The sequence below is a fragment of the Ictalurus furcatus genome, chromosome 9 (assembly GCF_023375685.1).
Source record: "Ictalurus furcatus strain D&B chromosome 9, Billie_1.0, whole genome shotgun sequence".
Taxonomy (NCBI): domain Eukaryota; kingdom Metazoa; phylum Chordata; class Actinopteri; order Siluriformes; family Ictaluridae; genus Ictalurus; species Ictalurus furcatus.
The window spans coordinates 18233060-18251334 of record NC_071263.1 but is presented as its reverse complement, the minus strand read 5'-3'; the positions used below and the strand labels follow the sequence as shown (position 1 = coordinate 18251334).

Sequence of the window (18275 nt, the reverse complement as noted above, 5' to 3'; positions counted from 1 at the left end):
GCACATGAAACCAGGTCTAATACGAGCATGTGTAACTATACCTGCTGCAGGTCAAGTTTTCTCTGAATCTCCTGAAAGTCACAGGTGTCGTACACAATAGGACGAGAGAGCTCTGTCTCAATGTGGGCCAGCCAGGAACGCAGGCTGCTCATGTTCTTATCCAGCTGCTGCACAGCTACCAGAGTCTCCCTCAGTTTTTTTGTCCTGGTTATGCACAATAGGATATGAGTCAGACACACGGCATACTCAACACCACTGGAACAGATTAATCCTCCTAATGCACAAGAGTTCTGTATCAGGTAGCACACACACTTTAAATAAAATCATGCTAATAATGAATGATAAGAGAGCACTGTTTTTCTGTTTTGTAGCCTGTGTGGTCTTACCTAGCACCGATGAGGTCGAGTAGGTGCTGCCAGCGATCGCTGACCTTGACGAGTTTGTGTTCAATCTCTGAGGCTTTACTCTCATGGCTAGCTCTGACTAAACGCTCTCCCATCTGCTGGAGCTGCTGCTTATCTTCCTGAGCAGCTGTTAGCTCTTCCTGATAGTCCTGAAGAGACATAGAGAGGGATAAGTCACGCAAACTATATGTGATAATGGCACATATTAGTACTCTTTACTGTACTTCCATCTACCGTACATGCGACTTCAACTGGTTTACCTTTCTGAGTTTCTCAATCATCTCTTCAATGCTGATGTCACCATTCTGGGAGACCTTGTTTTCCATATGTGTGAGCCACTCACACAGCTCTTTGTACTTCTCATTAAAGATGGCCCACTCATTCAGCTTCTCACTCACCTGCTGCCTGCGCAAAGACAACTGCACACAGAGACAAAAATAATACAGGGATTCTTATTATTATGGCATATTATTTGCATATATGTTACTGTAATATATACATACCTATACGGTTGTTGAAAATAAATAAATAAAAAAGTAGATAGCTGCAGATGAGTCAAGATGTAGTAACAGTTTGTGTAGGAAGAGTAAAAATGTACTGAATTAAGCTCTTGCTGTGATATGAAAAGCTTGCACACATCCTGTGGTCTATAGACACACATACACCGGATGCCACTCAAGCAAACCGACAGGAAGGCCTTCTCTACTGCAAATCTTACTTTCAGTCTCAGAACAAATTACTCTGCATAAATTTTTTAAATAGATAGGGGACCTAAAATGTATTTCAAGAAATTCATTTTCCAGTGATTCCTGCCATATTATGAACAGTTTGAAACTGTCTTTAAACTTGTATTTTAAACTTATAAATTGACAAACAGTTTCTTGATTGTGAATATACAGTACTGTGCAAAAGTCTTAGGCACATGCAAAGAAATGCAGTAGAGCAAAGACGCCTTCACAAATAATGAAATGAAATGTTTCTCCGTTTAAAAAAATACTATAAAGAGCAGTAAACAGTAATAAATGAAACAAAGGCAATATTTGGTGTGACGACTGCTTTCTTTAAAAAAATGTAGTTTCAGGTAGAATCTGTGCAGTTTTATAAGGAAATGAGCTGTGAATTTTAATGAGTATTTTGCAGAACCAGACACGGTTCTTCTGGAGACTTTGACTGTCGCTTTGACTGACAATTGCTTCTTAATTTTGCAGCAAAACCCAGCAGCCTTCATTGTGTTTTTTGTCTGAAAAGTGTCTCTTACGTAATATGCTGTTTTCTTTACTGACATACAAACATTTTTCTGTAACATTTAATTTTATGCTGGAAAAGTAATGTTTGGAAATCTAAATTTTTTTGTACTGACTCGATAATCTAGAAGTCATAAAATAAATATCTATAACAAAGTTTGTGCTAAAAAAATAGGGTGCATAAGACTTTTGCACAGTACTGTCAATAATAGACTAAATATACTTTAATATTAGTATTATATTATATGACTCAAGTGAGGAAGTTTAAGAAGGTTAAGAGCTTTATCAGTCTCTGCCAGTAAATAACTTTAAGTGAGCTTTCAGTATGACATAAAACATCCAGAAATAAACAGCCTGAAGCTGAGCTCACCCATGATGCAACATCACCACCTATTGGCAACTTAAATATTTACACAGGTTTGAAAAGTAAAGTAGTATACATTTTGAATATAAATAAAATAAATTTCTGACAGCATTTTATTTGTCATATAACCTGTTGGATAATAAAAACATAAAAACAGCACCTGGTGACAGATCTCCTCCCACTGGCGCTGCAGCAGTTCAATGCGTTCCTGCAGCACACACAGGTCTTCGCTGCTAATATAGCTTGAAAGAGATTCTCTCAGCACAGTCAGATGAGCCAAGTCCTCTGTCCAACCATCAAACATATTCTCCAAGTCCTGCATTTAACAGAAGAGCTAATACTATATAAAAAAGTATATGTTTGTCTGTCAGTATTTGAAAAAAAAACGTGAGAATTTGACAGTTTGGTTTTCCTGTCAATGTCAACATTAATTACATATCAATATATTAACATTACTGTTTCATTAGCACCACCAGTCATTTCCTAGTGTGGCAGTGTTGCAAGTGGTACCTTGCAACGCATCTGTTCAGCCTGCAGCTCCTCATGATGATTTGGTAGAGGCTGAGAGAGCTGACGCTTAAAAGCCCGCAGTTTCTCCTGAGACCCTCCAATGCCTTCCTCACATCTCTGCCAATCCTGCTCCCAGACAGTTGGATTTTTTTTAATTAGCCAGTTTCTTTCTGCTCAAGACTTCCACAAATTGTATACCAAGAATGAAAAACTACTGCATCTGGGACTCATCTAAAAAAATCTCCCTACAGTGCAATAACACAATAATGTAACAGAGTAACACTATAATGTATTGTCCTGTACCCTGAGTAGGACAGCCAGTTCTCGTTTTTGCTCCTCCAGGCAAATGTTGGCATGTCTCCAGCGCTCCTGAATGCTGAGCAGCTCCTCATGCAGGGACGCCTCTGCCCGACTATCTGCAGAGAGCAAAAGCTGCCTCCCAGCCTCCACTGTCAGAATGTAACTGCCTTGCTGCCTTTGCAGCACCTTCTCCTTCAACTACAGCGAGAACATAAAGCAGGGAATGCCAATCAGAGCACCAATCAGTGTTATTACATTTACAGGGTGAGAAGATTCATAGTTTTTGTTTAATTTTTATAGGGTCAGTTTTTGTTTTCCGCAACATTATATACAATTAAAAGGGTTTCTAACATCTATTACATTATGATTAACTGGGAACGAAGCCCAGGACTAATTACAAGACAGTGAGAAAGCAGTGTGCCACATGAAGCATGGTGATAGTTACCTGCACAGCATCCAGCATAGCTCGGGCTTGCTGCAGTGGTACTGTAGATTCAGGCTGCAGAGTGTCGCTATGTTGTGAGATCTCTGCCAGCCATTTGCCCAGCTTCTCTAGCATCTCTCTGTAGCGCTGCCACTGGCGAAGGAGGCTGTCTATGATGCCCCTCCGCTGCTGCGTCCGCCTCACCACCCCCTGCCACTGGTTACTTAACAGAGCCAACTTCAGCTTGAACTCATCTCTGCAAACAAGATGGTTAGGATACATCATGTATCTCATGTAAAATCTGTACCTGCATATTTGCTCATCAAATCCCTTTAATCAAACATATTTACCTGTCATCTACCTGTCCATGCTCAAGCATATGCTGTCCATCACTGATGATGGAGTGAAGGATCTGCTGTCTACTGAACATCTCTGCCTGAAACAACTACATTACAAAATAAAAATAAAAGGAGTTTTAAATGTTTTTATTTAAACCTTCAAAGATAAATTACTGGAGTCACCATTACTGTGAGTAGCACTTAGCACTTTTTTCTCAAGTATGTACCTTTGTACAACAAAAAGCATGGACTGGTGTCATAATATTTATGAATGTAAAAAAAAAAAAACATTACATGCACATATAAAATTTCTATGAATAATTACACATCTTGTTTATGTCTTTACTAGAACACCTGCTCATTTATGCACTTATCCAATCAGTCAATCATGTGGCAGAAGCACAATGCATGAAATCATGCATATACTGGTCAGAAGTTACAGTTAATGCTCACATCAAACATCAGAATGGGGAAAAAATGTGACCTCTGTGACATTAACCGTGACATGGTTGTTGGTGCCAGACGAGCTGATATTTCAGAAACTGTTGGTCTCCTTTGATTTTCACGCACAACAGTCAGAGTTTATACAGAACGGTACGAAAAATAAAAAACATCCTTGTTGAGGCGAGAGATCCGAGAAGAATGACCAGACTGGTCTGAGCTGACAGGAAATCTACAGTAACTCAAATAAGCACTCTTTACAACTGTGGTGAGCAGAAAAGCATCTTAGAACACACAACACATCAAACCTTTAGGTGGATCGGCTACAGCAGCAGAAGACCACATCAGGGTCCAATCCTGTCAGCCAAGAACAAGAATCTGAGGCTGTCACAGGCACAGACTCACCGAAACTGGACAGCTGAAGACTGGAATAAAGACCAGGTGTTTTTTTCCCTAATCTTCAACTGTCCAGTATGTGCGAGTCTGTGCCCATGATAGCCTCAGATTCTTGTTCTTGGGTGACAGCAGTGGAACTCAACATGGTTTTTTGCTGTTCTGGCCCATCCACTTCAAGATTTGATGTCTTCTTAATGCTGAGATGTTTTTCCTCAATATATACATAAATTAGGGTATGATCAGACATTGACTTAGCTGTATTCTTTAGCAATACGCATGACTTACCTCATGCGTTTTCTGTTGTTCCATTAAGCTCTGGAAGTTTCCTGAGATCTCCACAGCCAGCTTCTCCTCCGTCTGCACCAAGAACTCCATCCACGTCTCACACTTCTCCAGAAATGTCTGCTGCTGCAGCAGGGTGGCCTGCAGTTTACTGTAGAAAAAATACATATATTTAGTTAGCCAAACAATGCTAAAATACATGTCTTTCATTCTCAGGGTCATGGCAAAAAAGCATTAGCATTAAGAGATATAACAAATATTACTGTGACAGCATGCTTCTTTTGCTTTACATAAAACAATAATTGTCTATTCTAGCACCACACTGCAACATACTAGAGCAATCAAACCTGAATCTCTCAGTGGTCTGGGCTGATAGGGTGGCCCAGTTCCTGTTCAAGTTCTGCATGCGTTTAATCTCCGATTCACTGAGGGGCAGCCTGTAGGCCAGCTCATTGAGATGCTCCAGGTCTGGAGCCATGCTGCTAAACTTCAGCATCTGTTTCTTGAGCTCTTCCATGCGGTCCTGGATGGCTGATTGGTCAAAGGAGCTATTGGGGTCCTGACCCTTTAGAACCTCCTCAGCTTCAACTGTCCAACGACCGAGAGTGCCCAGCTGTTCACTGAAGGTCTCATAGTCCTGCATTCCGGCCTGTAATTAACGAGAGCTGTCGTTACAAAAAATGCACACCTACATATGTTGTTATTTTTCCAAAATCCAGTATTAGAGATTGAACCTGCAGGGCAGCCTGCTGACGGCTGAGAGTCTGATCCAAGGAGCTAAGACGCTGAGAAAGGAATTGGTGATCTGACTGGATGGAGGCTGCGGCTGAGGTGTCCACCTGCTGTTTGAGCTGTTCGCCTAGCTCCAGCAAAACCTGTAGAGAGGCTTTCACTGGTGCCTGAGATCGCAGCAACTCCTGATGAAAGTAACCATAGAGATACAGCATATGGAATGAGTTAACATTAATTATTATTATATTTATAAGGACTTATAAGGGTTATCAGTTTTAAAGTACATTTAGACATAACATATAGGAGATTATTGATAAGGTTAATTATTAATAATGTTAATGTTAAACAACTTAGAATATGGCACCCCACAGATTTTTTTAAAATAAGTAAATAGCACTTAATATTTGTTTGCATATCCATATCCATATAGCAAAAACAAAAGAATCAACCTTGCTGGTCCAATACTTTCAGAGGGGACTGTATACATGAATGAAAGAACATATATGAAACTGTTGGAATTGCAAGGCCAATTCATTTGTTTTTGTTGTAGACTTTTGGGTTTGAGATCAAAATATGATTATAAGAAGAGACGTTAGAATTTTTTATTGCCTAGTATTCATATGTAGATGTGTTAAACAACATAGAACATAGCACATTTTGTATCAGACCACCCAATTTGTGGGTGAGCAAAAATATTGGAACATGTGACTGACAGGTGTTTCTTGTTACCCAGGTGTGTCCTGTTAGATCGATTGTTTAAACAATAAATAGCTCTGAACATCTACTCTTGGTTTTAGCCTTCAGTTTCACATTTGTTGTTAAAATGATAAGCCAACATGAAGATCAGAGAGCTGTCTATGGGAGAAAAACAAGCCATTCTGAAGCTGAGAAAAGAGGAAAAATCAATCAGAGACATTGGACAAACATTGGGCATAGACAATACAACAATTTGGAATGTCCTGAAAAAGAAAGAAACCACTGGTGTACTGAGCAACAGACACCAATGGGTCGGCCAAGGAACATTGTGAGAGAGCTGTGAAAGAAACCCCAAAAACAACAGACAATGACATCACCAAGAACTTCCACAGGGAAGAGGTTGGGTGGCCTGATACAAAAGGTTCTAAGTTTTATGTTGTTTAACACATCAAAATGTATATACCAGGAAATAAAACCTGAAATCCTAAACTCTCGTCTCACATCCACATATCCATCTTTGATCTCAAACCCAAATGTCTCGGGTGTATAGCACAAACAAATGAATTGTATGTTTTTAAAAAGCACTAGCAAGTTACAGATTGGGGCAACAGTTTTCTTCTAAACAGTATGGACAGTGGTTTTGGATGAAGTAAGGTAAGTAAGCAGAGTCATCTCATTGTCCCGCTGTATGGTGGTGTTCCACATTATTTTTGGGACAACCACAGAAGTGCAGAGTTTCTTATCCAAGCACACACATACCAACTTTTTTAAAAACTCTGACCCCACCTTTAACATGCAAATCACACCAGTAGCAGAGAAATGTGGAAATAGCAAAGAAATTTTCACACCAATAGCAGAAAAACTGTCTCACGTACAGTACAGTCTTGAATCCAGGTAGACACCTCCTCCTCTGAGATGTCTTTTTTGTTTGCTATCTTCAGGAGTTGCTCTGCTTTGTCCTCCAGGCTCTGGATGCTGCCAGTGCTCTGCTCGTACAGGTCCCTATAGCTCTGCCACAGCTGTAGCAAAGCTTTACTGCTCTTCAAACGTTCCACTATCTCTTCTAACAGGCTGCTCCACCTGGCATTGACGTCTTTAAGGGTGTTGTTCAGAGAATCAGACACAGATGGGTGGCACTCCTTTAGTAGTTGATGTGTAATTGCTCCAAACTTCCTCAGACTGCTCTCCTGCTTCTCCAACTCTTCTTGCAGATTCTGATAAATGGGTAAAAAAAGACCTCAATGTAATTTTTCATTCTGTCTAATGTGCATTTAACGTCACTTTTTCTTTACATACACGTGCACATTAAAATAATTTGTAGGAGTTGAGAGCAGTCCTACCTGCAGACTGTCCACCTGGAGCTGCACGGCCTCCAGAGAACCAGTAAGCAGTCTAAAGCGAGACACAGAGTACCTCCCCTCTGTCAGGTAGCTGTTAATCTCTTCAGCTGCCTGCCTGTACTGACTCCATTGATCGGATACTGACTTCAGGCTGATCTTCAGCTGTCCGATCTGTGAAACACACTTGCTAGTTTGACTCTAATTATACCTATAGAGATGGCTTATAAACACGCTTATCATATTTTAGTTTAAAAATCAGAGAATTAACATACTAAATGGTCAAGATTGGCCCAAGTGTGATTCAGTGCCTGGAGAGTTTCCATGACAACAGCACAGGCTTCATCTGTTTTGTTCTGGACAAGAGCGCAGGCCTGCTCTTCTACTCTCTCCACCTCTCGCTCCTTCTCCTTAACCATCAGTTCCATCTCCTGTGTGCATGTATGTGAAATAAAGAAAAACAGAGATGCAATTCATGAGCACACATGTATAGGGTTCACAAATCTAAACCGCACTGAAGCTTTCCTTAGTTGAGCCCACTCATGAAGTGCTGAATAATGAACTGAACAGTTGGATCGGGTGTGTTGGCGCTAGAAAAAAAGTCAAACTATGTAAGGTTGAGAAATGCATTTGCAACATTACAGTCTGGTTTTACCTGGCAGTCTCGGAGAGCGTTTTGCACAGAGGAGAGATCCTCAATCTTGTGTCTCCTCTTGAGTCGCTCCTCCTGAGCACATAGCCAGGTTTTAAGGCACTCCACATTGCTTTCATAGTCTAGCCAGGACTGCAACAAGCCCTCCAAGTATTGGACCTGAATAAACACACCTCACACATCAATGGATCAATTAACTCATTCACTAATTTATAGCACATTAGGAAAAAAAGCTAATACATCTCACCCTCTCTGTGATGCGAGCCTGTAGGATTTGCCAGTGGCGGTTCATCTCTCCCAACTTCTCTGCAAAGTCTGTCTTATCGCTGCGCTTGCTCTCCATATCCTGCCCACTGATCTGCAGCACTGACTGGTTCACAAAGTCCACAGTCAACTGCTTACAGTTCACATCTACACGAAAACCCTACAAACGGGAAGAAAATGGTTACTTATCACATTACTTTCATCAGTGAGACTCACAAAATCAGAATTAGTATTATTGCCAAGTGTGTAGGGAATGGGAATTTGTTGTGGTGCAGTTATTAATATGTAAAAACAACACTTACAATAGTGATAATACAAATAGAAGAAACTGACAGCACAAAACTCTACTTAAAGATGGTGGTACTTCATCTAGTGAATGTCATGGACACAGTAAATTCATATTTTTGTTCTGAACATATTCTTTCATAAGCTGAACCTACCTTATAGTGCTGCAGGTACTCCTGGATAACCTTTGACCCCACAGCTCCTTTAAGGTTTTCTTCATCTTCCTCCATCACTCTCTCCATCAGTGAAATCCAGTTTACCAGTTCAGTGATGGCATGGCATGAGGCTAACTTGTCCATTTGAGACTAGGACAGGAAGCAAATATTAGTGCACGAGGGCAACATAACTAACCAGGACAAATACTCTTGCTTAACAGAATAGGAAGACTCCATCACATCCTGACTATACCAATCCTACTTGGCAGGAATGACCACCTAGATTAGCAAGTGATATATTTTGGTGCAGCACATTACCTGGTGCAGTTTCTCTTGCACAACAGGGATGTGAGTGAGCAGCTCAGCCCACTGGGCCTCCACACGGGCCAACTCTGCCCTGAGAATGCCTGTGTCTGCTTTTTTCAGCCTCAGTAGCTGGTTGCCTTCATTGAATACTGAGGCTTTCAAACTGGAATGAGCCTCAACTTCTTTACTGAATTCCTGAAGGGAAAAGGAAAGGCATGTGTCACAAACTTCACAAAATATCTAGTCCAGCAGACAAAGTGATATACTTTAGGGTTGCAGGATTACAGTGCACTTAGAGGCTCACTTTTAGTTTTTAAGTTAGTTTTTAAAGACATTTGGAACAAACTGACTGTGCTTACATGTTTTCTAACTAAATTGGTACTAACCAAGAAAGCTGACAGATGGTCTCTAACTGTCTCCACCTCTTCAGGTACAGTTACTGACTGATTGTTCCAGAATTCCAGACGTTCCAAAGCATCCTGTAGCCACTCGTTTAGCTCAGCAGATTCACTCTGATATCTGAGAAAAATAGTCATCATACATTGTTTGCACTTCATAACAGTTAGTTTTTCATTAAGGTCAGAATAAACGGTTATGTGGGTCTAGACCTGATCCAGTGTTTGAGGATTGACTCCAGACGCTGCAGTTCCTTATTGACGTTGGTGGTGTTGCTCAGCCAATGCTCCCCCAGCAGAGTAAGCTGGTTCTCCAGAGTGTGGCAGGCCACAGACTGCAGTAGGGACTTGCCCTCCTCTAGTACCTGATGAAGCTTGTGCTGGTGCTCTGCCAGAATGGACTTCATGCCCTGGGTAGATAGGATATGATTACCCTAAATGATGCTATATTCATTCATTTATTCATTCATTCAACCACAGTGGATTCAGAACCTTTCCCATGAACTCTGGAATACATCCTGAAGGTAAGACCAGTCCAACAAAGAGCACCATGCCCATTCACACATTCATCCAATTTAGTATAACCAATTCTCCCACTGGCAGATTTTTGGAACATGGTAGGAAATCAAAGAACCCAGAGGAACAGTTATTAATGCATTAATGCTATGTGCAGTACCACCATCCCATAAATAATGCCAAATTATATATGTAACCTTCATATGTTTCTATGATATTGTGTCAAAAAGCCTGCATGAGCATAGAAAATAGCTTTGACATACAGTATATGGGATGTAAAGAATATCTAATGCCGATATACCTGATATAGTGCTATTCTTTCAGTTAACCTCTCCTCTGTCTCCTCCAACAGTGGAACAGCAGGCATGCGGCCCTCCACTGCCTCCAAATGCCTATTCAGACACTGATAGTCCAGGACCATACGGCTCCATGTCTGTAAACACGTATTCGCAAACAGACATAAAACAGGCAAGCAGGAACGTGCTAAAAGACAAAATCATTAAGACTGACGAAAATGAATCCAACTTACTGCTAATTACATTTATAAAGACTGTAACTCACCTCCAGGATGTACTCTAGTTCCACTCCTTTTTTGTGAGCCTGCTTTAGAACGTCCTGCGCTTGGGCCAAAGTGTCCTCTAGAGCTTGGCTCTCTTGTGGTAGGACAAAGGCACTAATTTTCTTGTAGAACGTCTCAGTTAAGACCATATGCCACTCCAGCCCTTGGAAGAACTCCTAAAAAAGCAAAATATTACACAGATCCTTCATGGCTGTCTTTACTGCCGTACTTCCAACCTGTGTCACAGCATTTCAACAATTTTTTCTGTTAAAACATAGCTTGCCTTGTGTTTGTCTAACAGACTCTGGACTTCGTCCACTGAGCCAGCAATTATCTTCTGGTCAGCAGCCATCTTGTCCTGAGCTGTATCCACCAGATCCACCAGGTCTTGTAATGCTCGCTCATACTGGCTCTTCAGAGCCATGTTCTGGTTCAGCCCACTCCGACGAGAGCCCACTGTCATCACCAGATCTTCATAAGTGTCCTATAAAATATAACATACACAGGAAATGTTGCTCTGAAAAGACAACATTTCCACAAAATATACATTATTTTCTAATTTCATACAGTTCGACGAGCGAGTGTGTACCTGGAGCTTCATCAGTTCGTTGTTAGAAATCTGATCCGGCTGCAGAACCGCTCCTCTGGTTTTTAAATCTGTAATTTTATGCTCTAACTCTCTAAGGGATTCTTCTACCTCAGTAATTGTCTGTTAAGGAAAATATCACATAAGAAATTTAAAAAGTAATAACAATTTAATGACAGTCAATTATCAATGTAAATGAACAGTAAAGCTTTTTATTTTTATTTATTTTCACCTCTAGTTGTTTATCTGGTGGGCAGTCGAGGATCCCTGCTAGCTTCTGTAGAATATGAAACTTGCTCTCACTTATTTCAGAGAAGAGAAGCTCCAGCTCAGTCTGTGAGGAACAAAACATACAATATCTCATGAGATGAACCCATGTACTTTTCTGATGGACAGAATATTTTAGGTTCACCACCAGGTTTGACTGGGATCATTTGAACCTGGAAGGCAGCGAGATCCTGTATCCTGCTCCTCATGCTCTCACAGCGACGCTCAACTGCTGAGTCTAAGGTTTCCAGTCGCTGAGACAGGCAGTCAAGAGTATCCTCCATCAGGGTCTGCTTTTCTCCAGGCAACCCTACGACACTCCCTAGCAGTCCTTGGCTGTTGCCCACCTCTCCTGTGACCTCAGCCACATCTTTCCCTAAAGCCTGAAAGACATGTAAATCAAGTATCATTTGTAAAATCTAAATGCAAATATTTGAGATAGTCTTTTGCCATAAATGAATAATTATGATCTAAATAATTAATAATGCTAAAAATGACTAAATCGTTGGCACAGCAAATGGAAAGTCATTTACCTCATGGTTGGAGAGCTGTGTCTCTGCATTCTCTGTCAGAAGCATTGACCTGGAGAACAGTGTGTTCTCTACATCATCTAGCCAAGAGGAAGTGGCTGTAACTGCTGAATATAGTTGATGTTCTATCTGCATGCCTTGCTCTTCCGCTGAACCTGTAACCTGCATACACACCAGCAAGACATGGTTACAGTAGTTACATTTCCAAATTTCCAAAGGCGAATGTAATGATTGCCGTTTAGGGAAATGAAATTACCTTAGCATTCTCCACAGCCTGGCTGAATTCACTGTATAATGACTTCAGTGTAGATTTGTCCTTGACCTGGGCCTCTCTTTTATAGAAAGGAGGAGAGGTGTTTACACGAGCAGTCCTGGAATAAAACTGGAAAAAATAACAACTATCACTACAAGCTGTTTTGTTGTACTGTACTAGAGTGATTCAAAAAGTTCAGTATAAATATTCATTTATGATCATGGAAGCAGTAGGATCGCAGTACTGGTTGCTTGGTATCCTGCTCCAAAGTGCTCTGCAGAAGCTGCAGTTTGGTGGTCAAATCCTTTCTCAGACTCTCCCATCTCTGTCTCCTCTGTCCAAATACAGCCTGGCTCTCATTCTCCAGATCTGGACTGAGTACCTCACAAATGCTGTAGATTGACCAGTTCATACAGAAAATGAAAAATCATGGTTCATTGTATGGCTTAAATTAAACAGTAAAACAGTACTGCACTTGATACTTAGAAAGTGTGCCATCTGAAAATGTGCTCCGAACTTGATAATTTAAAACTACAATCTGGTGTGTAAGGTTTTCCTCACTCAGGCTTACTGACCTGGCACTGCTGGGTGAAGCCTGCTGGTTTAGGATTTCTTCTCCATGGCTAGCGACAGATTTCAGAAGCTTTTTCTGCTCAGCCAACTCCTCCTCAAGTTCCTTATTCCACAGAAAATGAGATCAATCTATTAGAATATTTCTTTTTTGAATTGGTAATGATGCTAGCAAGCTGCGTTGTGATATAATTCAAGTTAGAAGTAAACCTAAACATGCCAGATTTTTCCCCCTGAAGAATATCACCACAAATATGAAATCTAATGACGAATTTAGGTCATTTCTAATGAGAAAATGTCATCATGACAGAGTGTACCCTCTGTCTCTGCAAAGTGTCCTGTTGGTGCTGGTTCCGTGTGGAATGGGCATGTGCCAGCCAGTCCTGCACATTCGGACTCTGAGAGAGACTGGACTCTGATTCACTATCAGACTGCTCCTGTAGTAATCCCTGCAAAACAAAAATCACATAATATCAAATTCCACAATTCTACCATCATTAGTTTTTGAAGAATAAATAGCTGTCAAAAAGTGCAAATTAACAAATAGCAATAGGCAGGATTAAGACCTCAAGATCTGCCACAAGAGTTACAGATAGCAATTGCAGGATTTCACTGTAACTGTGAGGACAGGAAAGTGTCAGAAAAATAATTAAATGCTATGCTTATTGCTGAGTGTGTGATCTCAAGTGTATCTGTCAGCAGAGACAAAAGATCTTAAAAAAGCTTACTTCCTTGCCCCATTCAATAAAGAATTGATAATAGCATTTAAATGACTATATGCACAAAGCAATACAACAAAAGCAAACAATGCAGAAATTACTACATTCATTACAATCTCATATTATTTATAATAATAATTTTAATTACTCATGAGACATCAGTAAGCATGGACATCATGCATTTAATGCTTCTGCCAGGGGCTAATTGCCTGTATGTTAAGACATGATTAGGGAACCTTCAAAGAGTTAGTTGTTTACCTGGATATTTATCTGTTTGTCTTGTAGCATCCGCTGCAGCTCCACCAGGCTGCTCTTTAAAGTGTGCAGTTTCCTGGCTAGCCGTTGAGCTTCATCTCTGGTCTCAGGCCGACCCTCCAGCAGCAGAGCTTCACTGTGCAAGGAGAGCTCAGAGAGAGCGAGCACCTTCTCCTCGATCTCCAACAGCATGTTCTGCAACAGCAACAAGAGAGACGCCAGCTCAAACATGATTCTGCCCTCTAATCTGCAGAGAGTAGGGCCTTAGAACTGCAGTTAGTGAAGCCTGGAATTCCTCATGCCTGAATGTCATCCTAAGTCTCTATCCAATTGAAGACAGCACATCATTCTTAATCCCTCACATGTCATTCTCTCAATACAGACTGCTTTTACTTTTGTGCTGTAACAAGTAAACAAAGCAACTAGGAAGAGTACGTAAGAGTAAGTGAGTAAGATCCTATCTGTAACCTACAGTGTAGGTACACTTTCTCCCACCCCCTCATCTAACCAATGAAGGGTATCTTGCTGCAGGAATATGAAGCTGGGGTTGGCCAACTTGGCCAGCAGGCAGCACCAATCAAGGCACAGGAATCCACTAATCGCCTGAAAGCTGCTTGAGTCACCAGTAACAATTATACTGAGACATATGTATAATCTGCTTTAAGATCATGCTACAGCTGCTTAGGTCTTCTAATACTAGTGTTTACTTCCTTAAACCACAATAATAAGAAAAAAGAATTATTAGAAAGAATTATTACTAATTAGTAATTAATAATTATTAATAAAAAATAATTATTAGAACAATTAAAATGCATAAAGTGAGAATGTTTTGTGCGTAGCATGTATTGAACATTTCTGTCCATAGACATAACTGTGATGAATGTGGCAGAGAGATGATGCTCTAACCTGACAGTCTGAGAGCTGCTCGTTCATGTCTAAATCCTGAGGGGTGGAGCTGAGTGTTTTGCGTGTACTTAGCAACCATTGGTCGAGCTCATCCACCTGGCTGAGATAGAGCTGTAAGGCCTTCTCTTGCTGCTGCTTCTCAAGACGGTCACTCAATTGATCCTGAAGCACAAAACAGCCACTCTAATCAGACGAGTCCCAAGAATATAATTCAATATTAGCACAACATCTTGTGCAGAAAAGAGATAGTGACAGCATAAAGACAAAAAAAAGAACCACTGAACTACTGTCAGTAAAATGAATGTATACCTCCAGAAGCTGCTGTTTTCCAGAGGCTTTCATTTGGATGGTGGCCATACGATCAGATAGCACAGTGAGAGTGGACTGCATGGCTAGCTGTTCGGCTGTGTCAGTGTCTACATTCTCAGAGATCAGATCCTCTGCAAAGTTCAATTGCAACTCTTCTATATCATCCTGAAGCTTGGTAATGTCTCCCATCAGATTCTAAAAGTCATACCAAAAAATATTCCATACTGATTAAATGAACACTTTACATGGACTACAGGAAAAACATGGCCTCCTTTTAATGTGTAAAAGGGATTCTAGTGAAAATTTTATATATATATATATATATATATATATATATATATATATATATATATATATATATATTTATTTATTTATATATGCTACCTGATGCAGGATCATCTGTCTGCCTGGGCTCAGGTCATGCAAAGGGGGCTCATTCAGGCTGGCCTCAATGGACTCCATCTTCAAGGAAATGGACTGCAAAGAGCCTTGATATCGCTGTTGTCTCTCCAGAGCCTCGTAAAGTGTCTTCTGCTTTTCACTGATCTATAATATTGATGAAAAGTGAATTAAAATGCCCAAAGCCTCAGTATACTTCTTCTACCTTTTGATCTCATGCATCACATACCACATTTTTCAGTGTCTCCCATGAACGCTGAAGGTCATCAAGCTTAGCCACAGACTCAAGGGTCGGATCATACAGCTCCTGTATAGGAGCTCTGACAAGAGTAGCTGGGCCCATCGACAACTAAATCCAAGAGGAAACCGTGAGCAGTAAATAAATTAGTAAATACTAAATTCTACTATATACAATGTTAGATAGAAATGAGCAAACAAAACATGCTGTAATCAGAGTACCATGCTAAGTGAAGCCTCAGTATTTGTGATAGGAGAGTCGGCACAACAAAGAGGAGTGGAAATCTCACTGTTAGTGCCTTCTTCACCAGACTCCTCTGTGACAGGAGACAGGTGGGTGTGACTGTGACCAGGTGTTACCTGACACCACCAAGAGTAAAGATGATTAGAGAAAGAAGATAAACCTGAACAGTTCCATTTATTCTCTGCAGAGTGTATGTTTCCCACAGTACAGTTAAGACAAAAGGACTCACCATGACCATAGAAGACTGTGACTGTGTCTTTGCAGCTCTGTCTAGTTCCTGTGCTTCCTCAGTCAGGCCTTCTGCATCTCTCACAGTCAGCAGCATGGTGGCATGCTTGGCTTTCACTGTTAACATCTTACACTTAGAGTTTAATGACGCAATCTGCTCCTGGTATCCTTTGATTTTCTGGGCCAGCTCCTGATTAGAAAACAGGTTAATCAGGGTACAAATTATGTCATACTTTTCTGCTTGCTGTACTATCACATGCTTACCTCATGATGGCGTATCTGGCTCTGTAGCTCCTGGATATTGCTGGTGGGAACGGGTCGGTCTTGAATGACCCGGTGAGAATCCTCAATCAGTCCCTGCAAATGCTGTACTTCTTGCTCATACTGCTCATACTGAACCACTGCCTCCTGACGGAGGAAGTTGAGAAATACAATGAATTATTAAAGCCTAGCTCTTAGCCTGCATACTTCTCTTAAAACTGCTCCCCATTTTCTTTCAGTATGACATCTACTTAATTGTTACAGCATATTCTCTTTATTATACAAATACAAGTAGACTGTCTAAAGATGTTAGATAGTCATAACATTATGCAAGCAAGAATTTATATAAAATTATAACATTTTAAGCTTTTTTTTTATTCCAATGTGAATCTCTCGTACATCAACAAACCTCATATTAAATTAATGGCTAGTTAATTTTGATCAAATTCTGAAAAGTCAAGGAAAGGTTTTTTGTAATATAGCTGAGTATATCCTAGAGACTGATCAAAATCACAAAATGTCCACTAAGCCGCCACTGTGTGTAATACAAAGAATATGAGTATGCAAGTGTGTAGTGCATTACAAAACCCATGCATATTAAATGCGCACTAATTCTTGTTCGACATACAAGTCTAAATTTGAGGAAATACATTTAGAGCAAACAGAACCAAAACAGCTAAACTGAAGTTTAATTTCCTCTGTATTATCCCATACCTGAAGAATGTTGCATTGTTGAATGGCAGTGTGCTGCAGCTGGCTGGCTTCCTGCTGCAGGTTAAGAGCTGTACGACAGATGGACAGGCTGTTCACCACCTCCTCTGGCATGCGAAGTGCACTCTGACAGGCCTGCACTGCATCCACCTGCTGCTTAAAGCTCTCCATGTCTGATAACAGATGCTACAAAAGAACACCAAACATTAGTATACACAAGTACATCCCCATTATTTCATCCATTTGCATGTTAGCTAGCTTTTCAGGACAGCTTTAAGTCTTATTTCTGTTTAAAGCAATGTGGTGTAAAATCTAAAGCCAGGTTCACACTGTAGGATTTTGGCCAAGATTTGGTTGTCTGAGACAAATTTTGAGAATCCTAAAAGATTACTATAATCCTTGGCCAAAATCTGTAGTCTTTGATAGCTAGTTTGACATGTTCCCTGACAGCCGATTAATAGCCGTTGCAATCAATTTTTTCCTCTGATTAAATTCTGGCAGTGTCACAAGTTTTGAGGCACAGTCCTGTAGTGTGGCTTCTCCTACTACATATGAGTCTTCTTGCGTGTGTCCATTTTTCACGTCTTGTCTGTTCTACAGAGTGACATTAATGACAACTGAGATCCTACAGTGTGACATGGCTTACAGTGGGGATCATGTTCGTATAGTCTGACAAGCAACAGTCGCAAAGGACTATTAAAAATCGCACAGTGTGCACCCAGCTTAAATTATATGATTTTCCACATGTCCAACATCTGATTCTTTAGTTCTGCACTGGAAGAAGTCTATCTCACAAAAAAAAATACTATGAAAATTTGTGTCTCAAACTGCATCCAGTTCTTAAGTAATGTCATTCAGACTTGCCACAATTAAATGTTAGGAAGGCAGCCCAGTTTGTACAACCAAAATCCCATTTTCCTTAGCGAAATTTCATCTCATTACACCCCTAGGCCTCAAGCTTCCAAAAGTTTAAAGGTCAAGATATACCAGATAGATGGTAATAGTTCAGCAAATAGTAACAGTATGATTTCAAACATAAATGTTTATATAAAGACTGTCCCAGCTACACATACAACCATATGCAAATATAAATCATATATTAAGAATATTCCATAGCTTAATTATATGGTTTGAACAAAGTTTTTTAAATTTGAACTTCCATTATTTTGTTAGCCGTTTTACCTCCAGTGCTAGAGAAGC

The 18275-nt window shown here is 40.4% G+C and overlaps 1 protein-coding gene across 2 annotated transcripts in view; it reads right to left on the bottom strand.

Moving 5' to 3' along the window:
• The window catches only part of syne1b (spectrin repeat containing, nuclear envelope 1b), a 72175-nt gene that overhangs the window by 9116 nt on the left and 44784 nt on the right, over positions 1-18275 (bottom strand). Inside the window, exons 89-128 of one of the 2 annotated variants that reach the window (XM_053633897.1) lie at positions 17079-17261; positions 16368-16511; positions 16105-16293; positions 15854-15991; positions 15624-15743; positions 15380-15541; positions 14996-15190; positions 14687-14848; positions 13784-13975; positions 13124-13255; positions 12812-12912; positions 12481-12628; positions 12240-12365; positions 11987-12145; positions 11627-11836; positions 11419-11520; positions 11190-11309; positions 10884-11084; positions 10603-10776; positions 10343-10474; positions 9739-9935; positions 9517-9649; positions 9143-9325; positions 8825-8974; positions 8368-8544; positions 8124-8279; positions 7744-7899; positions 7472-7642; positions 7007-7345; positions 5438-5620; positions 5051-5352; positions 4707-4854; positions 3597-3691; positions 3268-3502; positions 2826-3020; positions 2523-2648; positions 2173-2328; positions 665-823; positions 387-553; positions 42-204 (exon numbers count right to left, since the gene is read on the bottom strand). In XM_053633897.1, coding sequence (XP_053489872.1) covers positions 42-204; positions 387-553; positions 665-823; positions 2173-2328; positions 2523-2648; positions 2826-3020; positions 3268-3502; positions 3597-3691; positions 4707-4854; positions 5051-5352; positions 5438-5620; positions 7007-7345; positions 7472-7642; positions 7744-7899; positions 8124-8279; positions 8368-8544; positions 8825-8974; positions 9143-9325; positions 9517-9649; positions 9739-9935; positions 10343-10474; positions 10603-10776; positions 10884-11084; positions 11190-11309; positions 11419-11520; positions 11627-11836; positions 11987-12145; positions 12240-12365; positions 12481-12628; positions 12812-12912; positions 13124-13255; positions 13784-13975; positions 14687-14848; positions 14996-15190; positions 15380-15541; positions 15624-15743; positions 15854-15991; positions 16105-16293; positions 16368-16511; positions 17079-17261 — 6681 coding nt within the window. The other variant, XM_053633896.1, reaches the window with a different exon arrangement.